Source organism: Brassica oleracea, chromosome C3 (assembly GCF_000695525.1).
Source record: "Brassica oleracea var. oleracea cultivar TO1000 chromosome C3, BOL, whole genome shotgun sequence".
Taxonomy (NCBI): Eukaryota; Viridiplantae; Streptophyta; class Magnoliopsida; order Brassicales; family Brassicaceae; genus Brassica; species Brassica oleracea.
In genome coordinates this window covers 6,323,337-6,349,949 of record NC_027750.1, presented here as the reverse complement: position 1 = coordinate 6,349,949, position 26,613 = coordinate 6,323,337, and the positions used below count along the sequence as shown (strand labels likewise).

The window sequence follows — 26,613 nt, the reverse complement described above, 5'->3', positions numbered from 1 at the left end:
AAAAAAGACTATAAATAATTTATTATTAACAAAATTATGAAATTATTTACAATTTGAAGACTAATTCATCACCCTTTTTATATGTTAAATTTTTTTATAGAAGTTTAAAAATCATTTTATTTTTTTTAAACATGCATAACTAATTTATAATCTTTTATGCCATACTAAGTCATGATATAATATTTTTTTCATATTTTACATTAATAACCATTGTTTTTATATATCATCTATAATTCTCTAATTACGTCTATTTGTTCAATTTTGTACATGATATCGAATATTCATCATAAATAGATGGTTTAAGATGCCAAAAAAATTATTTACTTGGTGAATATAATACATCAAATATTACAAATACATCATTTAGTTAAATAAATAACCAAAAACCGAAAATTCATACCCGCGCGTCTAGTTTTTTTTAATATGAATGATCCAATCAAAGACCATGATTGAAAATTGTTTGATAGCCTATAAATAAGGGAAAATTCACATAATAGTAAATTCCTTTTTGAGTTTTGCACAAAAACAAAAAAAAAAGCAATTCTTTTTTGAGTAAATGCAAAAAGGAAAAATACTAAGGCTAACAATGAAAAAATGGAAATTAAAAGGCCCAATCTCAAATCTTTCGGCCTTTTTAAAGAGAGCACAATTTTATTTTATTTGTTCGCAATCAATCTTTTCTTTCTCTCTACTCCATCCAAGAACTCAACTCCACAGATCTCTCTCCGACAATGGCTGCAGCGATGGTTCTCGACCCTAAAGCATCTCCTCCGCTGATGGATCTCTCCACTTCCGACGAGGAAGATCCCTACTCCCGCCTCAAATCGCTCGAACGTCAACTGGAGTTCACCGACATCCAAGAGGAATACGTGAAAGACGAGCAGAAGAATCTCAAACGCGAGCTCTTACGCGCTCAAGAAGAGGTCAAACGAATCCAATCCGTGCCCCTAGTGATTGGCCAGTTCATGGAGATGGTCGATCAGAACAACGGCATCGTAGGATCCACCACTGGGTCCAATTACTATGTGAGGATTCTCAGCACCATCAACAGAGAAGACTTAAAGCCTTCTGCTTCCGTCGCTCTTCACCGTCACTCCAACGCCCTTGTTGATGTGTTGCCGCCTGAGGCTGATTCTAGCATCTCTCTTCTCAGTCAATCTGAGAAGCCTGACGTCTCCTACAATGTAAAGTTTCTCTCTTTTCTAGTCTTGATCGCTGATTCTTCTAGATTAGGGTTTGGGTTTTGTTAAAGGTCTTGCCTTTTTTGTTGATTAGGGTTTGGATTTTTGTAAAGGTATTGGCTTTTTGTGGATTAGGGTTTTGTAAAGGTATTGGCTTTTTGTAGATTAGGATTTGGGTTTTTGAAAAGGTGTTGTCTTTCTTTTTTTGTAGGATATTGGAGGATGTGATATTCAGAAACAGGAGATTCGGGAGGCTGTTGAATTGCCACTTACACACCACGAGCTTTACAAGCAGATTGGTATTGACCCTCCACGAGGTGTCTTGCTTTATGGACCCCCTGGTACTGGGAAGACTATGTTGGCTAAGGCTGTTGCTAACCATACAACTGCTGCCTTCATTAGGGTTGTTGGCTCCGAGTTTGTGCAGAAGTACCTTGGCGAGGTATTAAAGAAAAATCATAGCTTTATTCATTGTTTGAGGTGATTCTACTTGATGCTTAACTTGCTTGCCCTTCAATTGCAGGGACCTCGTATGGTTCGTGATGTCTTCCGTCTTGCCAAGGAGAATGCTCCAGCTATCATATTTATTGATGAAGTGGATGCCATCGCCACTGCTAGGTTCGATGCTCAAACAGGAGCTGATAGGGAAGTTCAGCGTATTCTCATGGAACTTCTTAATCAGGTGAGAACAGTAAACAAATAAGTAAAAGCTATCTTCTCATAAATGGCTTGTGTTTTAACTTGTTTTGTTGAATCCGATGTAGATGGATGGATTTGACCAGACCGTGAATGTCAAGGTCATAATGGCAACCAACAGGGCAGACACTCTGGATCCTGCTCTCTTGCGTCCTGGTAGACTTGATCGTAAGATTGAGTTCCCCCTTCCTGATAGACGTCAAAAGAGGCTTGTTTTCCAGGTTAGTTAACTATTAAATGTACTTGAACGTTGAATGAGCTACTGAAAGAGATGTGAAGCCAATTTTTTTTTTTTAAATAAAGTTTGCTTTCACTCTTTAAATACAGCACATTTAGGTTTGCTACCGTTTCTGTTTTACTGACTTCTTTTTATCCTTGTGTAGGTATGCACCGCCAAAATGAACCTCAGCGATGAGGTTGACTTGGAAGACTATGTTTCACGGCCTGATAAAATTAGCGCTGCTGAGGTTAGTTTTTCTTGCTTACTATTCTATGCTTTCCCACTAGAGTTGCCTTTCCGAAGATGTATGTAGCGCCTCCATAGTTTCTAGATCACCACCTAAGCGTGGCTGTTTTGGGCAATATGCATGGATGTGTTAGTTGAGTCGCCAAGTGTCCTGAATTGAATTATTGAGATTCAAACCTTGACAGTAAGATTGTTTGATTTACTTGATAATGTACATTGAGAATCAAATCTTGACAGTGAGATGGTTTCATTTACTTTAAAGATTATAAATATTTATATAACACACTAATTCGATATTATGTTGAACAATGCAGATAGCAGCAATCTGCCAGGAAGCTGGAATGCATGCGGTGCGTAAGAACAGATATGTGATACTGCCTAAGGACTTCGAGAAGGGTTACCGCTCAAATGTGAAGAAGCCAGACACGGACTTTGAGTTCTACAAGTGAGGAGAAAGCCGAGATGGGAACCAGATTATGCGTGTTGTGTTTTTTTTTTTTTTAATATATCTGTATGGATCTGCAGTTTAATGTATGAACTAAGTTGCATCTCTAGTTTATGAAGCTAAAAGTTCACATATGTTGTGTTTTCTAGCGTCCCGGTCTTTACAGTTCAGTTTATAAGAAAACAGTGGCAGTTTGATTAAATGAACCAAGTTGCATCTCTACAAGCTAACTTGAGATTGTGTTTAGTCTCTTGCCATTTACAGTTTTATCAGTTCAGGACCAGTAAGAGGAAGCACCAGGTAATAATAGTACAAGGTGAAGTGACGAGATAAGTAATAAATGTCCTGTTTCTGATTAAAGAGACAAAAATGTCCATAAAGGAGTTGGATCTTGTTTTGGGATTTGGTAGATGATGAGATGACTAGTTTAGCTTTTACATAGTATCCGCAATCAAGAATGATGCAAATCGAGAGAAAAAATAGCAACAGGAGTGGTTGGACAGGTTAGGACTATTATTACCATCCTCGAATGATTTCTTTACAAATATAAAAGTGTAGGCTTTACTTTGGTAACAAAATTTGCATCTGGCCGACTGTATTTTTCACTTTGCTAACTCTTAAGAATCTCAAGATTGGTCAATCTCTGGATTACTCTCCACTCTAGCGTTTGTTGCGGTCAAAACACATTAGCATGATTTAATCTAAGGACTCACTGTCTTACCCTTAACAAGTACGCTTCTTACTTCACCACTTTATCTCCAACTCTTTCTTTTTCCTTTTCTGCTTCTTCTTCTTCTCTCCGTCTCTACCGCTAGTCCCCACACACATTGCCTTTTCTTCTTTCTTCTCTTTCATCATTTCAAGATTTGAGTTATAGATTGTTCACGCCAGGCATCATTTCTTCCTCCTCTTCCACCTTCATGATTTCATTAACGCCCACAATTTTCTTACTTCATTAGCTTGCATCTCTACTCTCAGGTTTCCCTCTCTCTCTTTTTATTTAGTAAGTTTCTGTAATTTGTCTAGTTGTGGACTTAAACTTCATAGCATCATTTTCTCCAGCTGGTTGGGTAGGAAAGTTTCAAGACTTGACAATCTTAGTTTACTTAGCTTTGTTAGATACATGTTGTTTGTTCAACAACTCTAGTAAAATTAAGACACTCAAACTCATCTTTATTTACTTACCGACATTGTCCACATGATGGAGATACCTCTGCTTCTTTCTCTATATCTTTGGCGAAAAGGAATTGCTTTTCTCTGCACATCAATTCTTTTTTTGTGTTAAAGTTTGGTTCTTCTAGTTGCTCAAAAAAAAAAAAAAAGTTTGGTTCTTTAGCTTTATTCCTTTTGCTTTTTTATTAGTTGGATGCTTCAGTCTCTTATCTTTAACATTTTTTAATCTCCCAATGATAAAGATAGGCAATGTCATACTTTTTTTAATCTTTAAGAACCATATGTTAGTTATCAACTTTTAGTGTTGTGGGAGTATCCTAAGGAAGCCTCTTTTCCAGTACTAAGTGTTGCAATATTGGCTTGTGTGGTGAAAATCACTGCTCATCATTTTATATATCTCTCTTTTGAAGCAGGAGGGACAGGAAGTGATGCTGATGATGCAGCTCCATTTCCAGTTTGATGTTGGTCTAGTCTTTACATTGAACTCCTCAAAGAGCTTCTTCTCTGCTTGTCTTGTCTCTTTTTTGTTTGTCACAACTACTTTCTCCTCTTCTGCTCTTGCTGACCTGAACTCAGATAGGCAAGCTCTTCTCTCCTTTGCTGCTTCTGTTCCTCATCTTAGAAGACTCAACTGGAACTCCACTAACCATATCTGCAAATCATGGGTTGGTGTCACTTGCACTCCTGATGGTACTCGAGTTCTCGCTCTCCGCCTTCCTGGTATAGGACTCGTAGGACAAATCCCTCCAAACACACTTGGTAAACTAGAATCACTCAAGACTCTCAGTTTGAGATCAAACCTCCTAGGCGGTAGCCTTCCTCCTGATATTCCATCTCTCCCTTCACTGAGTTACCTCTATCTCCAACATAACAACTTCTCCGGCGAGGTTCCTTCCTTTTTGTCTCAGCACCTTGATATCTTAGACCTTTCGTTTAACTCTTTCACCGGGAAGATACCAGCAACTTTACAAAACCAGAAGAAGCTGACAGCGTTGAGCCTCCAGAACAACAAACTATCTGGACCAATACCTGATCTTGATACTTCAAGACTGAGACGTTTAAACTTGAGCAACAATCATCTTAATGGTTCAATACCTTCTGCACTTGGTGGGTTTCCAAGATCATCTTTTACCGGAAACACATTGTTATGTGGACTTCCTCTGCAGCCATGTGCTCGACCTTCCCCTCTGACTCCGCCCATCTCCTCACCTCCATTGCCGCCGTTTCCTCACAAAGAAGGTCTAAAAAAGAAGTCACATGTAAGCACTATCATTATCATTGCAGCTTGTGGGGCTGCCCTTCTGCTATTAATCACCGCAATCATCTTATGTTGCTGTAACAAGAAAAAGGACAAGAGGGAAGACAGCATCGTCAAAGCAAAGACTTTGACTGAGAAAGCAAAGCAAGATTTTGGAAGTGGTGTACAAGAACCTGAGAAGAACAAGCTGGTGTTCTTTGAAGGATGCTCGTATAACTTTGATCTAGAAGATCTGTTGAGGGCATCAGCGGAAGTGCTAGGAAAGGGGAGTTATGGGACAACGTACAAGGCTGTCTTGGAGGAATCCACTACTGTTGTGGTGAAAAGGTTGAAGGAAGTGGCAGCTGGAAAGAAGGAGTTTGAACAGCAGATGGAGATTATAAGCCAAGTAGGGCAACACCCTAGCGTTGTTCCCCTTCGTGCATACTATTACTCCAAAGATGAGAAGCTTTTGGTTTATGATTATTACTCTTCTGGTAACTTATCATCACTCCTCCACGGTTAGTCCTCTTCCCATCTTCGCTTAATGGTTTAGATTTTACATTGTTTGTGTTCCTTATGGTTTTGATGCTGTGACAGGTAACAGGGGAAGTGGGAGAGAGTCTCTTGACTGGGAGTCCAGAGTGAAAATCACTCTCGCAGCAGCAAAAGGTGTAGCTCACCTACATGAAGTTGGAGGTCCAAAGTTCAGTCATGGAAACATAAAGGCATCAAACGTAATAATGAAACAGGAGAATGATGTGTGCGTTTCTGACTTTGGGTTGTCTCCTCTGATGTCTGTGCCCATTGCACCAATGAGGGGTGCAGGCTACCGTGCACCGGAAGTAATAGTAACAAGGAAACACACGCATAAGTCAGATGTTTACAGTTTTGGTGTACTTATACTCGAGATGCTGACTGGGAAGTCTCCGGTGCAGTCGGCAAGTAGGGAGGACATGGTTGATCTTCCGAGGTGGGTGCAGTCAGTGGTGAGGGAGGAGTGGACAAGCGAGGTGTTTGATGTTGAGCTTATGAAGTTTCAGAACATTGAAGAAGAAATGGTGCAGATGCTGCAGATTGCTATGGCCTGTGTGGCTCATGTGCCTGAGGTGAGACCTAGCATGGATGAGGTGGTTAGGATGATTGAGGAGATAAGAGTTTCAGACTCTTCTGAGACAAGGCCGTCTTCGGATGACAATAGCAAAGCCAAGGACTCTAATGTTCAAACCACTCCTTGATTACTCTTCTTCCTCTTTTCTTGTATGTGTTTGAGTTTGTAAGTCTTTTCTGTTGATTGTTTGGAGAACACTCGCCTAAGTAGTAAGACATAGTTGGAGGCAATTGTTGTAGGATCCTTTCTCTGTGTCATAATATATATGAATATGATCCCATTTTATTCAAGTCGCTATCCAAAATGCCATGACAGGGGCCAGACGCAGAAGTGTGGAATCATGATATACATGAATGTATGAATGAATGAATGTAAAATTCTTTAAAATTTTACTGTCGCAAAGATCATAATAAAGAGTTTGGTAATAAAAGATTACCTCTATGGTGCTCTCGTTCTCGTTGTAATACTTGTCCCGGACATATTCAGGTTTCATCATCATGCTTGTTGGGAAGGGAAGTCTCACATGGCAGCCATCATGTTCCCTTCTCCAACGCTATGGCTCACAAAAAATGACCTTTTGGTCGAGGGGAAGTTGGGAAAGGAAGTCACTGAGGGGAGACAGTGTTTGGATCAATTTGGTTGATCCGCCCATCGCCCTTGAGGTCAATGGAAGTGGCCTTATGTCCATTCTCCTTCTGTGAATAGGCGAGTTTGTACCAACATCATCCTCCATGGCCTGCCCCTGCACCGTGCACAAACACAAAAATGCTGCTCATTCAGCTTCAAATCTTCTTCTCAAACATCAAGTATTTTTTCCCTACGGTTATCTTTTGTAGCTAGGTAATATTTCTATATATGGCTGTAATGTGTTTGTCATCATGTCAATTTGTCTTTATTTAAAGAACGATTGCGAAATGCAGTTTTCTCCAAACTCACAACGATCATCACATTCTTCTCTACCGTACAATGTTTTAGATTATACGTATCAGTAAGTTAGAACTCTCCTCTTGAATTCTTGATATGTGGTGGTCATAATATGTTTCAATAAAAGTTATATGATACTTACAATGATTAATACAATAAGATTTGCAAGATTTGAGTCAAACAAAAGGGAAGACTTGCAAGATAATGTTCTCTATTTACATCAGCTAATTTCAATAAACTATCTAAGTCTACCAGTTTTCTTAAATTTTACATGTAAGTAAATAAATAAATTAAAAATATTTAGTAATCACTAAGCAATTACATTTGCTTTTAAGTATTTGTTGAGGATTTTGATGAGTTGTGCCTGTCAGCAAATCATAAATAAATTATTTAAATTATAAAATAGATAGATTTTTAATGCATAAAATCTCAAGTGAAATGAAAAGCTAAGGAAGTGGAGAGCCACAAAACAACAATTTACATTTGTGTTGGCTGGCCTTTTGAGTCTTAAGACACAAAGGTAACGCGTTTACTCCCCTAAATTCTGAACAAGTCTTCCCATTCAAATTACACATTTTTAAAAAGAAAAAAAGTCCTGATTTTAGACCCAAAAATATTAGGAAAAGGCAATTTAAAATATTTAATGCCTGCAAAAATGATATCCTGACTGTGTGATGACCTTCAAGAATGTGTTAATGGCAACATAATAATAATAGACGTAGAGGAAATAGTCTTGGATGACCATTAATTGTATGAATAGTCGGTTTGATTAGTGGGAGAGTGGTCAAATGACAACGGACAACTTCTTAATCTCTTGTTAGGTATTTTAGCCGTTAAATTTGATTTGATTTGTTTCGATCCGATCCAAAAAATTCGTTAAATTAGAAGCAAATATCTGCTCTGCTCCGACTTTTATTCAAATAGATGTATATTTGCAATTAAATATAGAGTCTTCAATGTGTAATTTTACATAATTATTATTTAACATATAATTTTATTTATAAAATTACTTATAAAATGTATTAAATTAAGAAATAAATGTAAAATCTTTATGAAAACTAAAAAAATTCTAAAATTTTGTGTTTTATTTTAAAAATATATGAAACATATAGTTTCGCTAATTTAACTTTTATTTTATATTATATAAAATATATATTTTTGAAAACAAACTTAAATAGTTTTTTTCTAGATTTACTTGTATTAATTAAAGTTGATGAGATATCCGTAAAAATTCGCAAATATTTATAATTTTTTTGGATATCCGGATCTCCGAAGCAAATCAAATAAAAAATCAGATATCCGTTGAATAGGAAGCAAATCATAAATATCATCCGCTCCGTGCCCATTCCTAATGCCTATTATAAACCTCATATATCTCCACATGGGCACTGTGGAATTGGTTTTTACATATTTTATAACATAAAGATCACAGAGAGACAAAACCAAACATTTGGCCACGTTGAGATTGCTAAGTACTAGTTCCGTAATATCTGTTGTCTTAAGTGTATAAAATCTTTTGATCTAAAAAACTTTTTGCATCTTCCTCTGCTTTCTCCTTGCAACCCTTTTACATCTTCTTATACTTCTTGTCAGGTTCTCTTCTTTTCTTGTCCTTTTCCGTGTATAGATATTTCGAATTGTCATGATTCTGACAAAGTCTGACACACCAAATCTGTATTATTTGTCTTTTTCCATTGTCTCATGATTGTCTCTTGTGTGTTTCCAGCTTTGCATAGGGTCCATCGACTTTGCAACCATGGATTATGATCTGGTAACATCCAAAAACAAAAAGAAAGAAACGTTTTGTCTTTTTTATACCAATCCTCATTCAGTCATTCTTTATTCTGGGTCTTGCTAGGTTCGTTCCAAGAAGAGTATCAAGCGAGCAGAGTCCACAAAATCACATCTCTGGTGGTGGGATAGTCATGTAGGCCTCAAAAACTCCAAATGGCTCGAGAATAATCTCGATGGTGAGTACTAGTCAGTCCATCTCATTGTGTCTTTAGAGTGGTTGGATAGTCTTTTCATAATGAATGTTATTTTGTGGTGGTGATCAGAGATGGACAGGAGCGTGAAACGGATGGTGAAGTTGATAGAAGAAGATGCAGATTCATTCGCCAAGAAGGCAGAGATGTATTACCAAAAGAGACCTGAACTTATTAGCCTCGTCGATGAGTTTCACCGTATGTACCGTTCTCTAGCCGAGCGTTACGAGAACATCACCGGAGAGTTGAGAAAAAACTCCCCATCAGAGCTTCTTCAGTCACAAGGCTCAGGCTTCTCTGACGTCTCCTCCTCTGACCTCACCACTGAGGTTAATAGGTTAGGACGTCCTCCTTCCCGTCGTGCTCCTGGTTTTGACTACTTCCTTGGCTCTGGTGGACTTCCCTCTGATGATTCTGCTTCTGTTACAGACTCTGAACTAGAATCAGATGATTCTTCCGTGATTAATTGCTCTGGTTATGTGAGAGTTGGCTCTGACTTTCAGTCTTTGAGCAAAAAGGTCGCTGATCTTGATCTTCCCGCTAAACTTGCTGCTTGTGAGCAAGAACTGAGAGATGCAAACGACAAGATACAGAGCTCAGAGGACCAAATCTTTACGTTAAAGAGTCAGCTCGCTAGATACTTGCCATCAGAGTTGGATGATGAAGAGCCAGCAGCAGCAGCTTCTACACAAGACATGGACGTTGAGACTTTGTCTGAAGAGCTGAGAGTTACAAGCCTGAGGCTTAGGGAGGCAGAAAAAGAAAACAGCAACATGAGAAAAGAAGTTGAGAAGCTCAAGAGCCTGCAAAGCCTGCTTGACTCGGCGCAGAAAGAAACTGCTGCGTGGAAAAGCAAGTCTAGTGCAGATAGAAGAGAGGTGGTGAAGGTGCTTGATAGAGTCTCCATGTTGAAGTCTAGCTTAGCAGGTAGAGATCATGAGATCAGGGATCTAAAGACAGCTTTATCCGACGCAGAAGAGAAGCTATTCCCGGAGAAGGCGCAGGTTAAAGCCAAGATATCCAAGCTCGTGGAGGAGAAAACACACCGCGATGAGCAGTTCAAGGAGCTGGAAGCCCATGTGCGTTATCTTGAAGAGGAGATAAGAAGGGTGACCAATGAGAAAACAGAAGAGGAGGAAAGGATGAAGGGAGAAATCGAGGTGCTGACAATGGAGAAGTCAGAGAAAGAGAGATGCATAGAGACATTAACCAAAAGAGTGAGTGAGACAGAGTCAGAGATGAGTCGGCTTGGAGATGAAATGAAACAAAAAGACAGTAGGAGAATAGAGATGGAGAAGGAGCTAGAGGAAGTAGCAGAAGAGAAGAGGGAAGTGATAAGACAACTCTGTTTCTCACTGGACTACTGCAAAGACGAGTGCAAGAGACTACGTGATGCCTTTTCAGGGGATCAACCAATAAGACCATCCTCCATTCTTGCTTCTTGATTCTGATGTATAGCAAATATATATATACTCTTTGTAACTTTGTTTTTGTATTATCTTAGCTGTTTTGGTTTTGTTTTGGCACAAAAAGGATTTTGTTTTCGACATCAAATATGCATTCTCTAGTCTGTGTTCTGAAACTCAAATAAGCAGTGGCCATCCAAGTGTTTACAGACACTATTGTATAACATGAGTTCGGTCCATTGCTCAAGTAAATTCACATACATGTATAAATAAAAATGTGAAGAGTTTCATTCACTTATTCCGACCAATCAACATGTATAGCTAACAACTCAGAAGAGAGTGCTTACTTGAGATGCTCAACGCCACTCACCAAAATCAAACTTCACCAGGAAGCATAGTATCTACCGGACCAAGATCACAGAAGGCGATGCCCTGAAAGATACATCCATGAAGCAACTAAAGGTTAGCTTCTATTCAAAATGGTTTTAATTGAATAGACAAGACAGATACATACATCTCCAGTGAGGTGTGCAACACATTTCTTCTCAGCCAAGAGTTCCGCTTCCGACTGCAATGTTTTCATGTCTCAGTTTAACATCTAGCATCTAGACACAATGCCCCACAAAAGACTAATCTCTAAGTAAGGTAATACCTTGGCGATTCGTTTGCGTAGGTAGTCATCAATCTCTACATCCTTGACAAGCTCATAATCTCCATCTCCCTAGAAAAAAAAACACAACTTTGAGACTTACCACTAGAGAAAAGCTTTTCATGTATTAAGGACAGAACATAACCTTTGACCGGCATGGCATGCTGAAGACGAGGTCCTCTGCAATACCATAAGGATTTCCATTTGTGTACACCTAAAAACATTAAATTAACACAACACTATCAAAGTCTGAACCAATCTATCTTGTTGTTATCAAAATGGGATCAAAAGAAGTTGTACCCCAGTAGAAAACCAATCACCCTCAGGAGTAGGAGTCACAAGAGACTTTATAGCATCAACAATGGAAACAGCTGTAGAAGCAGCAGAAGATCGACCCCATTTCTGAATTAGTAAGCCACCTCTCTGCAAAAACAAACACAATAGTGTTATCTCCCATTGCATATATCATCACAATATCAGAGGAAACGCCATGTTACCTTCTGCACACTCTCGGTGAATCCCTCTTCTAACCATTTGTGATCTGTGATAACCTCCTTCACCGGCCGGCCATTGATTCTGGCATTCAAGAAGTCTGGCACCTGATTCACCTCTAAAAGATAAGAGAAACATCCCAAAATGTAGAGAAACAACAAATGACAGTAGAGCAAGCTAAGACAAACCTGAGTCGTGGAGTGATTCCCCCATATGGTCATGTTAGAGACTTTGTCGTAGAAGACTCCAGCTTTAAGAGCAAGCTGCAAAATGTAATTGTCAATCATATGTAAGTAAGAAATACATATGATCACATGTATGTGTGAGATGTGGTACCTGGCACTTGGCTCGGTTCTCGTCCAACCTCGTGAGGGCATGGAAGTTCTTTGCAGGAATGTTTGGAGCATTTTTAAGACAAATCAATGCGCTGATCAGACAAATCAAAGTATACTTAAGATGTTGAGCAATGATTAAGATATGAAGAGTGGTGAATTTTAAGGAATGTTAGCTTTACTTGGTGTTGCAAGGATTCCCAACTACAAGGACCTTGACATTAGGAGAAGCAACTGCGTTAAGAGCTTTCCCTTGCTCAGCAAATATCTGTCCATTAATGTCCAACAAAGCAGCACGTTCCATTCCAGGTCCTCGAGGCTTCGCACCAATCAGAAGAGCCCAGTCCACATCTTGGAACACTTCATATGGATCCGTTCCTATATCAACTTCTCTCAACAAAGGGAACAAGGAATCCTCCAGCTCCATTGCAACACCTTCTAGAGCTTGGATTGATCTCTCTGATCCAAGCAGTTTCAAAGCAATGGGTTGGTCTGGTCCAAACACTGAACCTGAAGCAAGCTACATAGAGAAAAACCAAGTTGGCATAAGATAAGATCAAATGGTTAGTAAGTAAAGTAATCATATCCAAAGGAAGGGACTTACTTTGAAGAGAAGGTGGTTTGAAATCATGCCTGCAGCACCTGAAACTGCGATATTGATCATCTTCTTCCATGATTTCGTCTCCTCTTCCTGTAAAACACACACGTTTGGTAACTCAAAATCAAAGAACAAACAGTTGCAAAGGTTGAAACTTTACAACTGAAACAGAGAGAAAGTAAATATTACAGCTTTAAGGTCATAGGTGAGACAGAACACTCCATAACACTCTTTCTTCGTCTTCACAGAACCATTTTCTTGGACCGCGACGGGTGCTTGGTTACTTTCATCATCATAGATTCGAAAACATGCATCTGATCAGATAAAGGTTGAAACTTTAATAGAGTGAAGAGCGTGAAGAGACTTACTTCTGAGAAACAGAGCAAGAGATTTTGGAGATGGAAGTTGCGTGGAGAGGTGGAGGAAGAAGATGAAGATGGCGAAACTGGTTTGAAAGATGCAGCTTGGAGGAGAGGCGAAGCTGAGACGAAGAGCGGAGGAAAGGCGACGTCGTTTTGGGGGTTGAGAGGTCTGACATGGCCATTATCGCACAGACACAAACTGTGAAAGTGAGAACTGTTACGGAACTATGGAGAGACAGAGAGAGAGAGCGCGCCAAGCCAGAGAGGATTAGAGAATCTGTGGATAAGGCTCAGGTAACGACACTTGTCAATTATCTGCCAATCCACATTGACTATCTTCTTTGACTTTAGGCCCATTAAAAATATCAGGTGAGTTCGGTTGTTTACGATACAACCGGATTTTAACAAGTAGATCAGAACCGGATTAGTCGAACCGATCTAAACCGGAAATGTACCAATTAGAACCTGATCCATAATTCTAGATTAAACCGCTAATCGGAGCTACTCGTCTTCTCCGGCGAAATTGCAAAATTTCATCGGCGGGAATCTAACGAAAGGGTTAATTTCGTTCGAAGAAGCCTAGAAAATGGAGGTTATCGATAAATTTGTCGCCGACATTTTCATTCGTCGTCAACGCAATCCTAGAGTTTTTCCCTACTAACCTGCTTTCGTCGCTGAAATTTGGAAACGCCGACGACTGCCTAAAGCTCAAGATATCTTCTGTATGTTTCTGTAGACTCAGGGAACGATTTACCCCCTCGTTGTTCTTGAGAAGCTTCTGTTGCTGCAGCATTTGATCTTAAGAAGGCTCTTGAGTATCCTGAGCTCTATCAGCGGATTTGTGAGGCTACAGTCAGGTGCAAGATCATCTCTTTACTAACTCAAAGAGCAATGGGGGCACTACTTGAGAGTTCCTTTTTCTTGAATCTGTAGCTTGGAGGAGTTTTCTTAAGCGAATGGCTGAGACCAACGTCGAGAGCGATAGAGAAGATCCAAATGCTGTTGATGTATAAAGCACGAGGCGTTTGGAGAGTGACATCAGAAGAAGTGGAAGCTCTGAGGGAAGGAGTTAAAAAAAGTATATTCAAACACTCTTTGCCAAGTCCCGTACGTGCTCTACTATCAATTGCTCAATACCTTAATATGTTAGTAGCATTTGCATTTTGCTGTTGTGAAAATATATATAAAGAATTGCAAAACCCTGCAGTGTTCGTAGAGAGAGGACTGAGGTGAGCACGTCCTTTTCTAACCTGAATAAATTAATATGTTAAGTGTGAGTGATATAGAGGTAGCCTCTTTTAAAGGATAAATGGGTTTTGAATTGATGTGGGGTGAATGGTAGTCAGTGTCAAACTTATACGGCTTTTCTTGTTTAGGATTATATTCCAACCTTATCTTCATTTTTTTATACCATTTTCTCTCTCTCTCTCTCTCTCTCCTTCCTTTTCTACGTGTCAAGTAACATCTAGTTGACAACAAAACAGTAGTCAAATATGCGTAACATATCCATCTACATCTATGTTGTTGCCTGTTAGCATTCGGACCCTCCTTAGACACAAAGCTAAGATCATGAACATATATATGTATTGGTTACTGCATATTTGTTATGTGTTGCGAGTTTATTACAGAACCATGAACTCCTTGAGGGCTAAAGGAAGTCTCCACCAACAACAAAAAACAAATCTTCAATGGTGATGTCACTATTCTCTTCTATTCTCGCCACGTTCCCCACTTCTGTTCTGACTTTTCCACTGTTTTGTCATTTTCTGTGTTACTTTGGATTCTTCTGTCCACCAATCTAATAGTTGGAATCGTGCAGTTTCCCGAAGCAACAAAACTCTTTCCTCCCAAGTCTTGCATTTCCAGTAAGTTGCAGTTTCTCAAGTCTCATCCTCTTTGCTATTATGTTTGTGGCTCACAAGATAAAACAGGGCATATTCGCTTACCGTTTAGCTTACTTACCCATTTGTGTTTACAAAATGACGTGGTTTGAGTGTCTTTGACTGGCAACTAAGGTTTGTCAAAGTTTTGAATATTGTATATTTTACAATTTGGGTCAATAAAGATAATGATCTTCTGAAAAAAAAAAAGTTCAGGCCAAAGACTGTTCAACATATATTATCTGCTGACGTTTCTTGATGAAGTACAAGTAGAAGAAGAAGTACGTAGGAAGAGTTTTGGCCGCCAGAGTTATCTCGTCCTCTCAAAAATATTCCTGGGATCATAAATCTATCTTTGTCAACCATGAACACGCATCAAGTTCCAGAGTATGTTGAAACCGATCCCACTGGACGCTACGGACGTGTAAGTAGGAAGAGACAAGAGTCTATGTTCACGAACCAAACCACTTTGTAACACTTATCTTTTTTTAATGTTGGAACAGTTTGAAGAAGTTCTTGGAAGGGGAGCGATGAAGACAGTGTACAAAGCAATCGACGAGATGCTGGGAATAGAAGTCGCATGGAGCCAGGTGCAGCTAAAAGAGGTTCTCCGTTCCTCTGTTGATATACAGAGGCTCTACTCCGAGGTTCATCTTCTCAGCACTCTAAACCACAAATCTATCATTCGTTTCTACACTTCCTGGATCGATGTTCGTTCACACACTCTCAACTTCATCACCGAGTTGTTCACTTCTGGGACCCTCCGACAGTAATATTCTCTTACACTGTTTCTTCTAAAACGATTACTCAAACTTTTCTTTTTATGAACATGTCCTTTTTTCCTGTGTAGATACAAAAACAAGTACTTGCGGATAGATATCCGAGCAATCAAGTCCTGGGCTCGGCAGATCTTGGAAGGGCTTGTTTATCTCCACGGCCACGACCCTCCTGTTATCCACAGAGACCTTAAGTGTGATAACATCTTTGTTAATGGACATCTTGGACAAGTCAAAATAGGCGATCTTGGTCTTGCAAGAATGCTCCGGGACTGCCACGCTGCCACTAGTGTCATCGGTATGTAGCAAAAAATTGTTTGTTCTCACTTGTCCAGATTGTTTGCTCTAGACAACTTTGTGCTTCTCTTTGCGTAGGCACTCCTGAGTTCATGGCTCCAGAACTATACGAGGAGAACTATAATGAACTCATTGACGTTTATTCCTTTGGTATGTGCTTTTTGGAGATGATCACCTCTGAGTTCCCGTATAGTGAGTGCAACAATCCAGCGCAGATTTACAAGAAAGTTGTTGCGGTATGTCTTTCGATCTGTGAGCATATGGATGAAGCTATCAGTTGAATCAGGCATAAGCTTTGTAATGTTTTTTCTTTCCAGGGGAAGCTACCAGGAGCCTTTTACAGAGTTGGAGACATAGAGGCACAAAGGTTCATTGGGAAATGCCTCGTGCCTGCCTCAAAGAGAGTGTCAGCAAGAGAGCTATTGCAAGATCCATTTCTTGCGTCTGACGAGTCCTGGATGGTGTACGCGAGAGGTGCTGAGAATCTGAAGCCCTTCTTGAACGAGAATGAAATGGACAGACTAAAGTTGGGAGATGATGAATTAGGAAGGAGCCGTATGACCATCACCGGGAAGCTGAACGCTGAAGATAACACAATCTTTCTCAACGTACTAATCGCAGATGAAGATGGTAAAAGAGACTTAGTTAATTAAGCTGATCATTTTGTTATGGTTATGTCACATAACTGTTTGTTTTTTCAGGTAAGGCAAAGAAAGTTTCTTTTCCCTTCGACATCATGAATGATACTTCCATTGATGTTGCAAAGGAAATGGTAAAGGAACTCGAGATCACAGACTGGGAGCCAGACGAGATTGCTAAAATGATTGATGGAGAGATCTCTTCTTTGGTGCCTGGTTGGAGGTACGAGGAGAAAGATGCTCATGATGAGGCGAATTCTCAGAGTTCTTCCAATTCAGGATCCTATTCCAACGTCAACTACATATCTTTTGATGAGCACAGCTCCCAACCTTCTGCTAAGACCAGAACTCACAACGTGACGAGGTTCTGCCCCGAAGAAAGCTCTCATCTACATTCAGGACGCGCCAACGTATGTGCAGCTTCCAGTTCAAGTAACTGGAGACTGGCATCAGACAATCGCGCACTTACAAGGAACCGCTCACTTGTAGACGTGCAGAGGAAGTCACTGCAGCGGTCGCTGGTGGAAGAGGGTAGGAAGAGAAGGTTGTTCAAAACCGTTGGAGACGTCGAAAACGTTGGGTTTCAGTCTCCTTATGCTGTTTCGAGGAAGCCACTGAGCTCAAGGCGCTAAGCTTCTCCCATATTTTGAACAAACTGTAGATTTGTATTCATGTAAAATCTATAGTGTAATGTGAACATACTGTAGATTTGAACATACGGCTTATGTTTCCATGTAATAACAAAGGGGCTTATTTACTTCAGACCATCAATTTCTTCGGTCTTGGTTAGAAAGTCTGCCTTGTTGGTTTGCCAGGCTATGGCTTCGTCTTTGCAAAAAGATGAAAGTTAAGGAAGCTTGGGAAGATCTAGTGAGCATCTGCCTTTGACTATAATTTCAACTTATAGTGCTGATTTTCTGTGCTCACTTTTGTTTCTTACTAAGCAGGTCAGTGGTTCCTATGTGTTTAACATTGATCAATGCAGGTAGAATCTTAAATGGGTATGTCTACTTGTTGACACCAAATGGGGTGTGAAGCCAAGAGACCAGGAACTTAGAGCAGCCGCATTAATGAACCCCCGGTTGGGGTTCATCATTTGAATTTTTTATTATTTTTTTTTTCATTTTTCGTTTGTTTAAAAAAAAAAAAAAAAAAAAAAATTGACCAATAGCGGGCCGCCACGTGGCGTGGAACCCGCTAAACAGTAACGATCCGGGTTCATGCAGAAGGGGCGTGGCGAGACAGAGTCGTGACTGTAACATATTTTAATAATTTTTTTTTTTTGGGAAGCGTGTGAACCCCCTATTGAGCCTCTAATGCGGCTGCCCTTAGTAATCTCATGGAGAGGTAATTATTGCTGTAGCTCTTAATCTCTGTTTATGTCATGTAGTTAAGTGTTTTTACAGGCTAAAACTGAAGTGCAGATCAAATACAAAGTATCAGACTGAATGGCTCGATGAAAATTCGACTAAGTTAGTGAAAGGTATCAACAACCCACTTTGGTTTCTAATTTATTTGTCAAAATAATAATCACTTAAGAGAGCAATGAGCATAATGTGGTCATTCAATAGTATAAAATAACTAGTGATGATGTGACGATTAGCCATCTAAAATGTGTTATTATTATATGAAATTGAAATTCTTGAGTTAGACTTTAGGTAGTTAGTGGCCTACCTGCTTTGGAATCTCCCCTGCTTTGGCACTTCTTCAACAGCACCCTTTGAATTTTTCTTCTCTTCCTTTCCTCCTTTTCCATCATTTTTTATTTGGTTTTTTCTTTCTTTCCTCATCACCTCTCTCTCTCTCTCTCTCTCTCTCTCTCTCTCTCTCTTCTTTGTCAACTTCTATTTCTTTCTCTCTCCTCATTGCCTTCAAGCAAACCAAGAGAGGAAGGAAGAAGCAAGAAAGAGATGTGTCCGTTAAGGCTGATCCTCATATTCTTTTCGGCGACTCTTGCTGGGTTCTTTGTCCTCAAGAAGCTCAACAATTCCTACGACGATCCCCTCGCCGACCCTCTCACCGACGACGCTGATCCCGCCGACGCCGACTCCGACTCTGACTCCAGATTCTCAAAGGTCTCTTCTTTTTTCCTCTTATCTTCATTCTCTCTATTCAGGACTCTCATTTTTTTCTGGGCTACCAGGTGGGAATGGCAATGAAGACTGGATTTTGGACATGCGTTGACATGGCTAGTGGCCGCTATCTCTGGAACCATCTCTGTTCCAATTCCGACAGCTCTTCCTGATTTTTCTTACTGTCTGTCTCTATCTCTATTGTCTGTAACTGTCTAGTTGTTTCAATGGACAACACCAAAATCGCATATAGTCCTCTGTACTCTATTACAGATCTCGTTTTCACCACTAAATTCTGAGCCTTTTTCTCACTTTCTACCTCTCTTTGTAGCTTAAGTATGTGTTGTTTGGACAAATCTTGTTACTTCTTCCCTGTTATAAATAATGTAAGAGCAAGCCATTGAGATCAAAACTATAATTATATGGCAGGATGTTGTTACCTTTCTTTTTCACAAACGAAAATATAAAAAACTCTCATATACGTTTTACCATCAGACTTAACAAAATTCAAAACTTGATTACAAAAAAAATCTCAAAAACTACAATGCGTCTTCTTCTTCCTGTTGTTGTGAAGCAGGCATTAACGGCTCGCTCATCTTTGTCACTCTGCCAAACCCACACTATCTCCATTACATTTCTTCAGTTCCACCATATGAAACGTCGGCGTCACTTGAAATATCTCGTCATCCATCGACACAACTCCTGCTTAGATAGGAGGCTGCGACCGCCCGGTCCAATCCGTTGTCCCCTATTTCTTAACAGATAAGAGTCCATTACATGTATTTTTATATTAAAAATAAAAACTGGTCCAAATTTTTTTTATATGAAAGTATTTTTTATTTCCATAGATTTATTTTTAAAAATACTTTAGTTATTTTGAAAAAAAACATATATCTATTAGCTTTTTTAAAGAACAATGATAGAAAAAGATTTGCCCCAGGGCCATGATGACACCTTTGACCCGGCCATGTTCTCACGTTCCAGTTTAAACAAACCCCGCTTTCCTCTTCCTTACGCTCAGTTTCAACCGCTCCGCCACCTCCTCCGGCTTAGAAATAATCACCGAAGCAGGCTTCCGAGACGTGAATCTAGATTCTCTCTTGTCATGCACATCTCCAAAAAAGAGAAGACTACTTTCTCCAAGCTAGCTTAGAGTTGGTGCTAGCTCATGGCCTCAGGAGCTTGTGCAACCTGTGAAGCAAAAATAAACAGAGCAATGAATGAGATCTCTCTGTTATGCAACAATCAGTAAAAAAGAAAGGAAAAGCTGATCACATTGAATACGAATAAGAGAATGCGAGGACGAAAGGATTATCGATCATACGGTGACGTAATCTACACAAACTCTAAAGCTATATAGCAGAGCAGTGAGATCTCAGTTATGGAATTGACGATTCTCCCGAGGAAGAGAAATACCGCTGACGAGGGATCGTATGGGAATGAATCGGAGATCTCGAATGAATACGTGTGCAGATCTCTCTACCTTCCTTGGAGTTCTTACAAGCGTCTTCTTCTCTTCCTTACTTGTTTCTGCTGTTTTTTTAAGACAAGCAAACACAATGTAGAAGAAGAAGGGATGAAAACGAAGCTAAACGTCATTGGCGGTCCCCACGTACTTAAAAATATATGTATATACAGTAAATGGAACTTGTTCCTCTGCGTCCTTTTATGACTTCTCATCACTTCTCTCATTTGCCAATTTTCCATCTCATCCCACGGCTCTCGTTTCACCACACAATCAATATCATTAAAAGGGGATCGTTCTCATTTTATGCCTTTAATTAAATTTTTCAGTTTTCCATTTTGCGAACAAACTAAAATTTTCATTAATGGCAATATTGTTTTTCGGTTTTTGGACCTACAATTATATTTAAAAGGACTTGATGTTGTACAACAAGTATTTTTTAACATTCTGGCCTATCATACATTAGATTCTCCGTTTGTTTTATTTTGTATCGCGTTGCTCATCACATTACATCGTTAGCAACATGTTACTATTATATGCATGTATTTTGAATATAACTACATGTGACAAATAAAAAACAAGTCGGTAGCAATACTTTTATATAAATCTGAGTGCACATAGATTTAAAGTTAGAAAACTTCGTACTTACATATACATTGGATAGTAGATTTTCTTATTTTAGCTCATGTTTGTGAAATAAACTAGATATGGTCCAAATTTGTTAATTAATTAGATGGGTTATGTTTATATATAATCCATTTCATAGCCCATAATCGTTTTTGATAATAACAAATAAATTAAAATCTGCAATAATTTTAAAAAGTAATATCAAATATTGAAATTTTCTAACTAAATTTAAAGATTTTATCTCAAAACTAAAAAACAATTGGGCCACTTTATATGTTTAGAAATACAACCATTGTTTAACTTATTTACAAACATAAAACGGTTGTGTGAGACATTGTAAAATAAATATTTCTTCATACTGTACACTCTATAAAACATTTTACTCTATATAATCAAATCATATGACTTATGTTTAATTTATAGAAATAATCAACAATTCATATACCCGTACTTTTTATATAATTAAGTAACAAATAACAGACCCGCATAATTGATATTTTATATAATCAAAACAAAAAACTTATCAATCCATTTGTAGATAAAACAACAAAAATATCACCCGCACTTTTTATATAATTAAGTAACAAATAACAGACCCGCATAATTGAAACTTGATCATGTGATATTTTATATAATCAAGAACAAAAAACTTATCAATCGATTTGTAGATAAAACAACAAAAATACCACCCGCACTTTTTATATAATTAAGTAACAAATAACAGACCCGCATAATTGAAACTTGATCATGTGATATTTTGTATAATCAAAACAAAAAACTTATCAATCCATTTGTAGATAAAACAACAAAAACAGTACCCGCGCGGATCAAAAATCTAGTATTTATTTATTTTTCTATCTGATTATGATATTTTTGTTTTGGTACGAGTTATTTATGCATGATTGGATTATAATAGCGTTTTAGAACAAAACAGCAGCATTTACACAGTTGCATTAAAAATTTATTTCATTGAATAATAATAGCTTTAGAGCATTTCCAATAATGATTCTTTAAAATTATTTATATAATAAAATAATGAAAAAATAAAAAGATTTATTCTCGACTGAGAAATCTATTAAAAAGGAACTCTTCCGCAAATTGATATCTTAACAATCATTTATTGAATTATATTAAAATAGTAATATTTTATTTGGAAATGTCAGAATGTGTTTTTTGAGCAGTGGCAATACATTTTTTCATAATATTGTAGAGCCTAATGTGACAACTGAGAGGAGACGGAAACATAAATGAAAATCGAATAGCCACAAACATAACATGATCTCTATTATATTATGTTTTTATAATGGAAATGCATATTCAAGGAGTTGACGTAGAAAACACGTAAAAGTAATATAAGTTATATAACACAAAAAGAGGTAAGAGATTCAATTGGGTCTACGACAGTTGTTACGGATCTCGCCGTTGGATCCAGTAAGGGGTTTGATATCGCCCATCTTAACCATACCCCTTACAAAATCACGGTAAAAGGCGTTCAGACTACGACTATAAGACACGACAAGCGAGTCAGTTGAACCGCCGCTGTAAAGAACTTGGTCAGAAGTGAGAAGACCCCTGTGGTTGAGAAGCTGTCTGTAGTAGTTGAGGTCAAACCTTCCAGGAGAGTGGATATCAAGAGTGGCTTCATTGTTGTCGCTAGAGCCAGAGGCAGCCGAACAGCTCCTTTGTCTAGACAAGGCGAAAGAAAGTTCAATGTTGTTGCTTTCGTTGTAGATACGGTCTCTAAAAGTGACGCATCTAGCTTGTCCAATAGTGTGTGCACCAGAGAGGGCCACCATGTCGCGTGAGGATAAACCTTGTGCTCTAAAACGGTTGATGAGGTTGTCGAGAGTAGAGGTTGGAGGAGGGATAACGCCTGAATTGGCGGTCGTGAAACTCGCTGTGGTGGAATCTCTTCTTCCAAGTTTTACGCTCCAACCAGGGCCGTCCAACTGTTTAGTTCAAAATATGTGATAAAGATCATATATTAAGATACGTTCACGTACACTATTTATTCACAAACAAAAGAGCACATATATAATGGTTCAGCTACCTGGTTGGTACAAACTACATAATATATATACACAAACGAAAGTTTCAATAGTATAATATATAAAATTACATGCTTGTTTCTTGTTAAACCTTTTATATAATTTCCTAGAGCTAGTTTTAATATAAAACTGTAGGCAAAGTATGTAACTATTTTTTATTTTATCTAGTTAGTATATCATTGTAATTTTCAGTTGAAAACAAAATAGAATGAACACAGACAGGTATCAGTTATATATAAATGTGTAGTATATATACATAGAACACGGTGATCTCAAATTATTATAGTTTTTTTGTAACCATGTGCCAGAAAAAGAATGTAAAAGTATTTGATGCATCAAAAACTATTAAGCTGAAAATATATAGATCCGAATGTTCTAGTTGGGCGTTTAACAAAATTGTCTCGTCTTAAAGAGTAAAGGTAAAAGTGCTAACGAGGAGGACAGAGTCACGAGCAATGATAGCGAGAATGTCTGCGCATGAGACGACGCCTGGGCATAGTCTCTCAACCCTCGACTTGATTTTGTCAACAACGGCAAATCCCCTCACAGAATTATTGTTTGGGCCTGCCGTTTTCTCTCCCATAGATGAGGAAGTATCGTCCAACAATATTGATCCGTCACACCCCTGTAAACCATGCATTTTGTAAATTGTTTGAGTAAGGTGCCGTTCGTTTGCTCATCCAAGTGATCCATTTAGGTGAATATGCAAATCGATGTTCGTTTTGTGCATTATAATGCTACGTCCAGATGGATCACTCAGCTGAATTTTTAAAAACTCATCTCAAATTCTCACCCAAATTTAGGTGAGTCTTGATGGTGCATCTGGATGCAGATGCATCTAGTTCAGTCCAAAATGATAAATGACAAAAATGATCTTTTAAAATCAAAATATTATTTTTAAACCGTAAATTCCGTTATTTTGCATATACATTTTTCCGCCAGAACTAAAAATGCATTTTCCCGCAAAAACTGAAAAACACTTTTTCGCCAAAACCGCAAAATGTGTTTTTCCGCAAAAAAACGTAAAATGCACATTTCTATAAAAACACACTTTTTGGCCAAACCAGTAAAACCACACTTTTCGGCCAAAACCGGAAAACCACATTTTCCCGTCAAAATCGAAAAACGCATTTTCCCGCCAAAACTCTAAAATTGCATATTCCCGCCAAAACCCCAAAAAACAATTTTCTTGCCAAAACCGTAAAAAGCATTTTCTCGACAAAACCGGAAAAACGCAATTTTTCCGCCAAAACCGGAAAATGCATTTTCTCGCCAAAACCGGAAAAACGCAATTTTCCCCGCCAAAAACGGAAAAACGCATTTTCGTGCCTAAAGTGGAAAACACATTTTCCCGCGAAAACCGGAAAAACGCATTTCCCGCCAAAACTGGAAAAATGTATTTTTCCGCCGAAACCGCAAAAAATATTTTCCGGCAAAAACGCAAAAATGCATTTTTTCCGTCAAAAAGGCAAAAAAAATGCACATTTTCCGCCAAAATCGCGAAAAAAACTTTTCCCACCAAACCCGTAAAAACACACTTTTTCGTCAAAAACATATTTTCCACCAAAACCGCAAAATGCAATTTTCTCGCCAAAACCGCAAAAACGTATTTTCCGCCAAACCCATAAAAACATATTTTTCCGCCAAAACCAAAAAAATGCACTTTTCCGTAAAAACACATTTTTCGTCAAAAATCACAAAAATATTTTTCGCCAAAACCGTAAAAATGCTATTTTTCCGCCGAAACGTAAAAAAAATATATTTGTCATTTTATTAACAAGTCCACCTAGATGAAGATTTAAGTTAAAAAAACGAAAAGCAAACGAACATATTTACATTCAGATGATTCATCTGGATGCATAAACGGCCAAAATCGAAAAACGCTTTTTCCGCCAAAAACCCAAAATTGCATGTTCCCGACAAAAACCCAAAAAAGTATTTTCCCACCAAAACCGAAAAATACATTTTCTCGCCAAAACCGGAAAACGCAATTTTCTTGCCAAAAACCGGAAAAACGCATTTTCTCGCCAAAACCGGAAAACATATTTTCCCGCCAAAACTGGAAAACATATTTTTCCGCCGAAACCGTAAAAAATAGTTTCCGCCAAAAACGCAAAAATTCACTTTTCCCGTCAAAAATGCACATTTCCCGCCAAAACCGCAAAAATATTATTTTCCGCCGAAACGTATAAAAATATATTTTAGTCATTTTATTAACAAGTCCACTTGGACGCAAATGCAACCTAATAAATGAAAAACAAACGAACATAGTTGCATTCAGATGATCAATCTGGATGCATAGACAGTGGCGGATCTAGAAAGTTTTATAATGGGGGGCAAAATTTTCAAACTTACAAATGAGACATACTTAATCCTAGGTTTGAGGTTTTATGAGGGGCAAATTTATCCAATTTCTTCAAAATTCATTATAATTAAGTAAAGAATTTTTTTTTTTAAATCCATAGGGGGCAGATGCCCCACCCTTGTTGGCACTGCATCCGCCACTGTGCATAGACAAAATAAAAAAACGAACATGGAGGATCTGGATAAGATATCTAGATGAACATTCTGGATACATCTTCCAGATGTACAAACGAACATGACCTAATTAACGGAACATGTCAACCATTTGAGTCATTAAAAAACACACAGAAATCTTACGTTGACAAAACAGTCGTGAAAGAATAGCCGGAGGAGAGAAGCAGCCATGCGGCGCTCCCTTGTCACCGCTCGCTGCACCTCGCGTCTCACTACATAGAACAATGAGGGACAGCTTTCCTTGTAGAAGTCACTGCTCAGCTGGGCGTGGCTGTAACAACAGCTCCACATTATTATAATCAACATTACAATTAACATAGTTCTTTGCTTATTGTACTCCATTCTCTCTTTGCTTCTGTTTGTATTTGTTATTAGAGTTGTGGTCAGAAAAGAGAATGAGGGCTTTATAGAGGATTGATTAGTTAACTACATGTAGTTTTCTGTACGGCGATAAGTTTCTTCTCAAATATCCACTCTATTTCATTTCTAACAAACATAAACACATCAACAATATTACCGGGGTCATGATCCTTTCGCCTCCTCTACCAAATTCATGCTTTAATTCCTTCCCCTTTTTTCTTGCTTACATTTCCCTTTTTGTTTTGTTTTTTACCAAACATTTATATATACATTAGATTTTTTTTTAATTACTTGATGGTTAGGTTTATTGTTTCATCCTCCAATTTTGGAGGTATAGGCAATTTGAGTTAAAAGATTTTAAAAATCCTAACAATTTATGTTTTATGCATATTAACTTTAAAAAATTTAAATGTTCGAAACCAATGCTCTGCTTGCCTATATTTCTAAGATGGGTAGTCGTCAGAAAACCTAGGTTTAATATAGAATTTTTAATATGAAAAACAGTATTATATTTAAGGGAAAACTGTTTTTTTAGAGCAAAAAAATAGTAACTATGTCCCTTTAGACTAATCCCTTTAATATTTATGAAAATAATTTTAATAAATAGTTTTACAAACAAAAAAAAATTGGAAAAATAGTAACATTTGTTAAAATACCTATATGAACTTAATGGTATATTTTCCAGTTATAAAAAAGTTAAAATTATAAATTTCAGATTATGTTCTAAAAAAAGTAGAAATGACATTCTACGAAGTAGAAAACGAAATCTACTTTTTTCATTGAATCTACAATGTTTAGAATACGTGATCTACGTAAATAGGAGTATTCTACAAATATGTAGAATACACATTCCGC

General features: G+C 38.1%; 7 protein-coding genes and 1 long non-coding RNA gene across 12 annotated transcripts; 5 read left to right on the top strand and 3 right to left on the bottom strand.

Moving 5' to 3' along the window:
* Positions 1–653: 653 nt before the first annotated feature.
* On the top strand, positions 654–2,990 carry LOC106328166 (26S protease regulatory subunit 6B homolog). The gene is made up of 6 exons (XM_013766552.1): positions 654–1,184; positions 1,393–1,623; positions 1,705–1,863; positions 1,946–2,098; positions 2,261–2,344; positions 2,658–2,990. Exons 1-6 carry the CDS (start codon positions 732–734, stop codon positions 2,790–2,792), a joined length of 1,215 nt encoding a protein of 404 aa, XP_013622006.1. The 5' UTR covers positions 654–731; the 3' UTR covers positions 2,793–2,990.
* Positions 2,991–3,377: 387 nt separating this feature from the next.
* Positions 3,378–6,599, top strand: LOC106335878 (probable inactive receptor kinase At5g58300). The gene is made up of 3 exons (XM_013774534.1): positions 3,378–3,766; positions 4,375–5,719; positions 5,799–6,599. The coding sequence occupies exons 2-3, from the start codon at positions 4,390–4,392 to the stop codon at positions 6,434–6,436; spliced, it is 1,968 nt and encodes a 655-aa protein (XP_013629988.1). The 5' UTR covers positions 3,378–3,766; positions 4,375–4,389; the 3' UTR covers positions 6,437–6,599.
* A 2,107-nt stretch (positions 6,600–8,706) lies between these two features.
* LOC106335372 (protein NETWORKED 4A-like) lies at positions 8,707–10,700 on the top strand. The gene is made up of 4 exons (XM_013773881.1): positions 8,707–8,826; positions 8,960–9,004; positions 9,092–9,203; positions 9,291–10,700. Exons 2-4 carry the CDS (start codon positions 8,990–8,992, stop codon positions 10,661–10,663), a joined length of 1,500 nt encoding a protein of 499 aa, XP_013629335.1. The 5' UTR covers positions 8,707–8,826; positions 8,960–8,989; the 3' UTR covers positions 10,664–10,700.
* A 63-nt stretch (positions 10,701–10,763) lies between these two features.
* LOC106335373 (malate dehydrogenase [NADP], chloroplastic-like) lies at positions 10,764–13,361 on the bottom strand. Its single transcript, XM_013773882.1, has 12 exons — positions 13,064–13,361; positions 12,885–12,978; positions 12,702–12,788; positions 12,280–12,617; positions 12,102–12,192; positions 11,954–12,028; positions 11,771–11,872; positions 11,574–11,696; positions 11,419–11,487; positions 11,277–11,345; positions 11,139–11,192; positions 10,764–11,056 (listed from the first exon to the last, which is right to left on the bottom strand). The coding sequence occupies exons 1-12, from the start codon at positions 13,237–13,239 to the stop codon at positions 11,000–11,002; spliced, it is 1,335 nt and encodes a 444-aa protein (XP_013629336.1). The 5' UTR covers positions 13,240–13,361; the 3' UTR covers positions 10,764–10,999.
* A 62-nt stretch (positions 13,362–13,423) lies between these two features.
* On the top strand, positions 13,424–17,648 carry LOC106335370 (probable serine/threonine-protein kinase WNK4). Of its 3 annotated transcripts, XM_013773880.1 has the most exons (8): positions 13,424–14,164; positions 14,686–14,748; positions 14,863–15,361; positions 15,441–15,706; positions 15,788–16,011; positions 16,089–16,246; positions 16,328–16,640; positions 16,712–17,648. In XM_013773880.1, exons 3-8 carry the CDS (start codon positions 15,302–15,304, stop codon positions 17,278–17,280), a joined length of 1,590 nt encoding a protein of 529 aa, XP_013629334.1. In that variant the 5' UTR covers positions 13,424–14,164; positions 14,686–14,748; positions 14,863–15,301; the 3' UTR covers positions 17,281–17,648. The 3 variants fall into 3 exon arrangements, with proteins under 3 accessions (XP_013629334.1, XP_013629332.1, XP_013629333.1); XM_013773878.1 differs by lacking the exon at positions 13,424–14,164 and having other exon boundaries at positions 14,591–14,748; positions 14,877–15,361; positions 16,712–17,280; XM_013773879.1 differs by lacking the exons at positions 13,424–14,164; positions 14,686–14,748 and having other exon boundaries at positions 14,867–14,922; positions 15,149–15,361; positions 16,712–17,280.
* A 793-nt stretch (positions 17,649–18,441) lies between these two features.
* On the top strand, positions 18,442–19,161 carry LOC106332317. The gene is made up of 2 exons (XM_013770788.1): positions 18,442–18,723; positions 18,792–19,161. Exons 1-2 carry the CDS (start codon positions 18,559–18,561, stop codon positions 18,891–18,893), a joined length of 267 nt encoding a protein of 88 aa, XP_013626242.1. The 5' UTR covers positions 18,442–18,558; the 3' UTR covers positions 18,894–19,161.
* Positions 19,139–20,297, bottom strand: LOC106332318. 2 transcript variants are annotated; one of them, XR_001268047.1, is made up of 3 exons: positions 20,137–20,297; positions 19,675–19,911; positions 19,139–19,474 (listed from the first exon to the last, which is right to left on the bottom strand). It is a non-coding gene; the product is annotated as an uncharacterized LOC106332318 (long non-coding RNA). The 2 variants fall into 2 exon arrangements; XR_001268046.1 differs by having other exon boundaries at positions 19,139–19,468.
* Positions 20,298–22,042: 1,745 nt separating this feature from the next.
* Positions 22,043–25,842, bottom strand: LOC106333235 (peroxidase 68-like). Of its 2 annotated transcripts, XM_013771705.1 has the most exons (3): positions 25,522–25,842; positions 23,294–23,485; positions 22,047–22,761 (listed from the first exon to the last, which is right to left on the bottom strand). In XM_013771705.1, exons 1-3 carry the CDS (start codon positions 25,738–25,740, stop codon positions 22,198–22,200), a joined length of 975 nt encoding a protein of 324 aa, XP_013627159.1. In that variant the 5' UTR covers positions 25,741–25,842; the 3' UTR covers positions 22,047–22,197. The 2 variants fall into 2 exon arrangements, with proteins under 2 accessions (XP_013627160.1, XP_013627159.1); XM_013771706.1 differs by lacking the exon at positions 23,294–23,485 and having other exon boundaries at positions 22,043–22,761.
* Between the last annotated feature and the right edge of the window lie 771 nt (positions 25,843–26,613).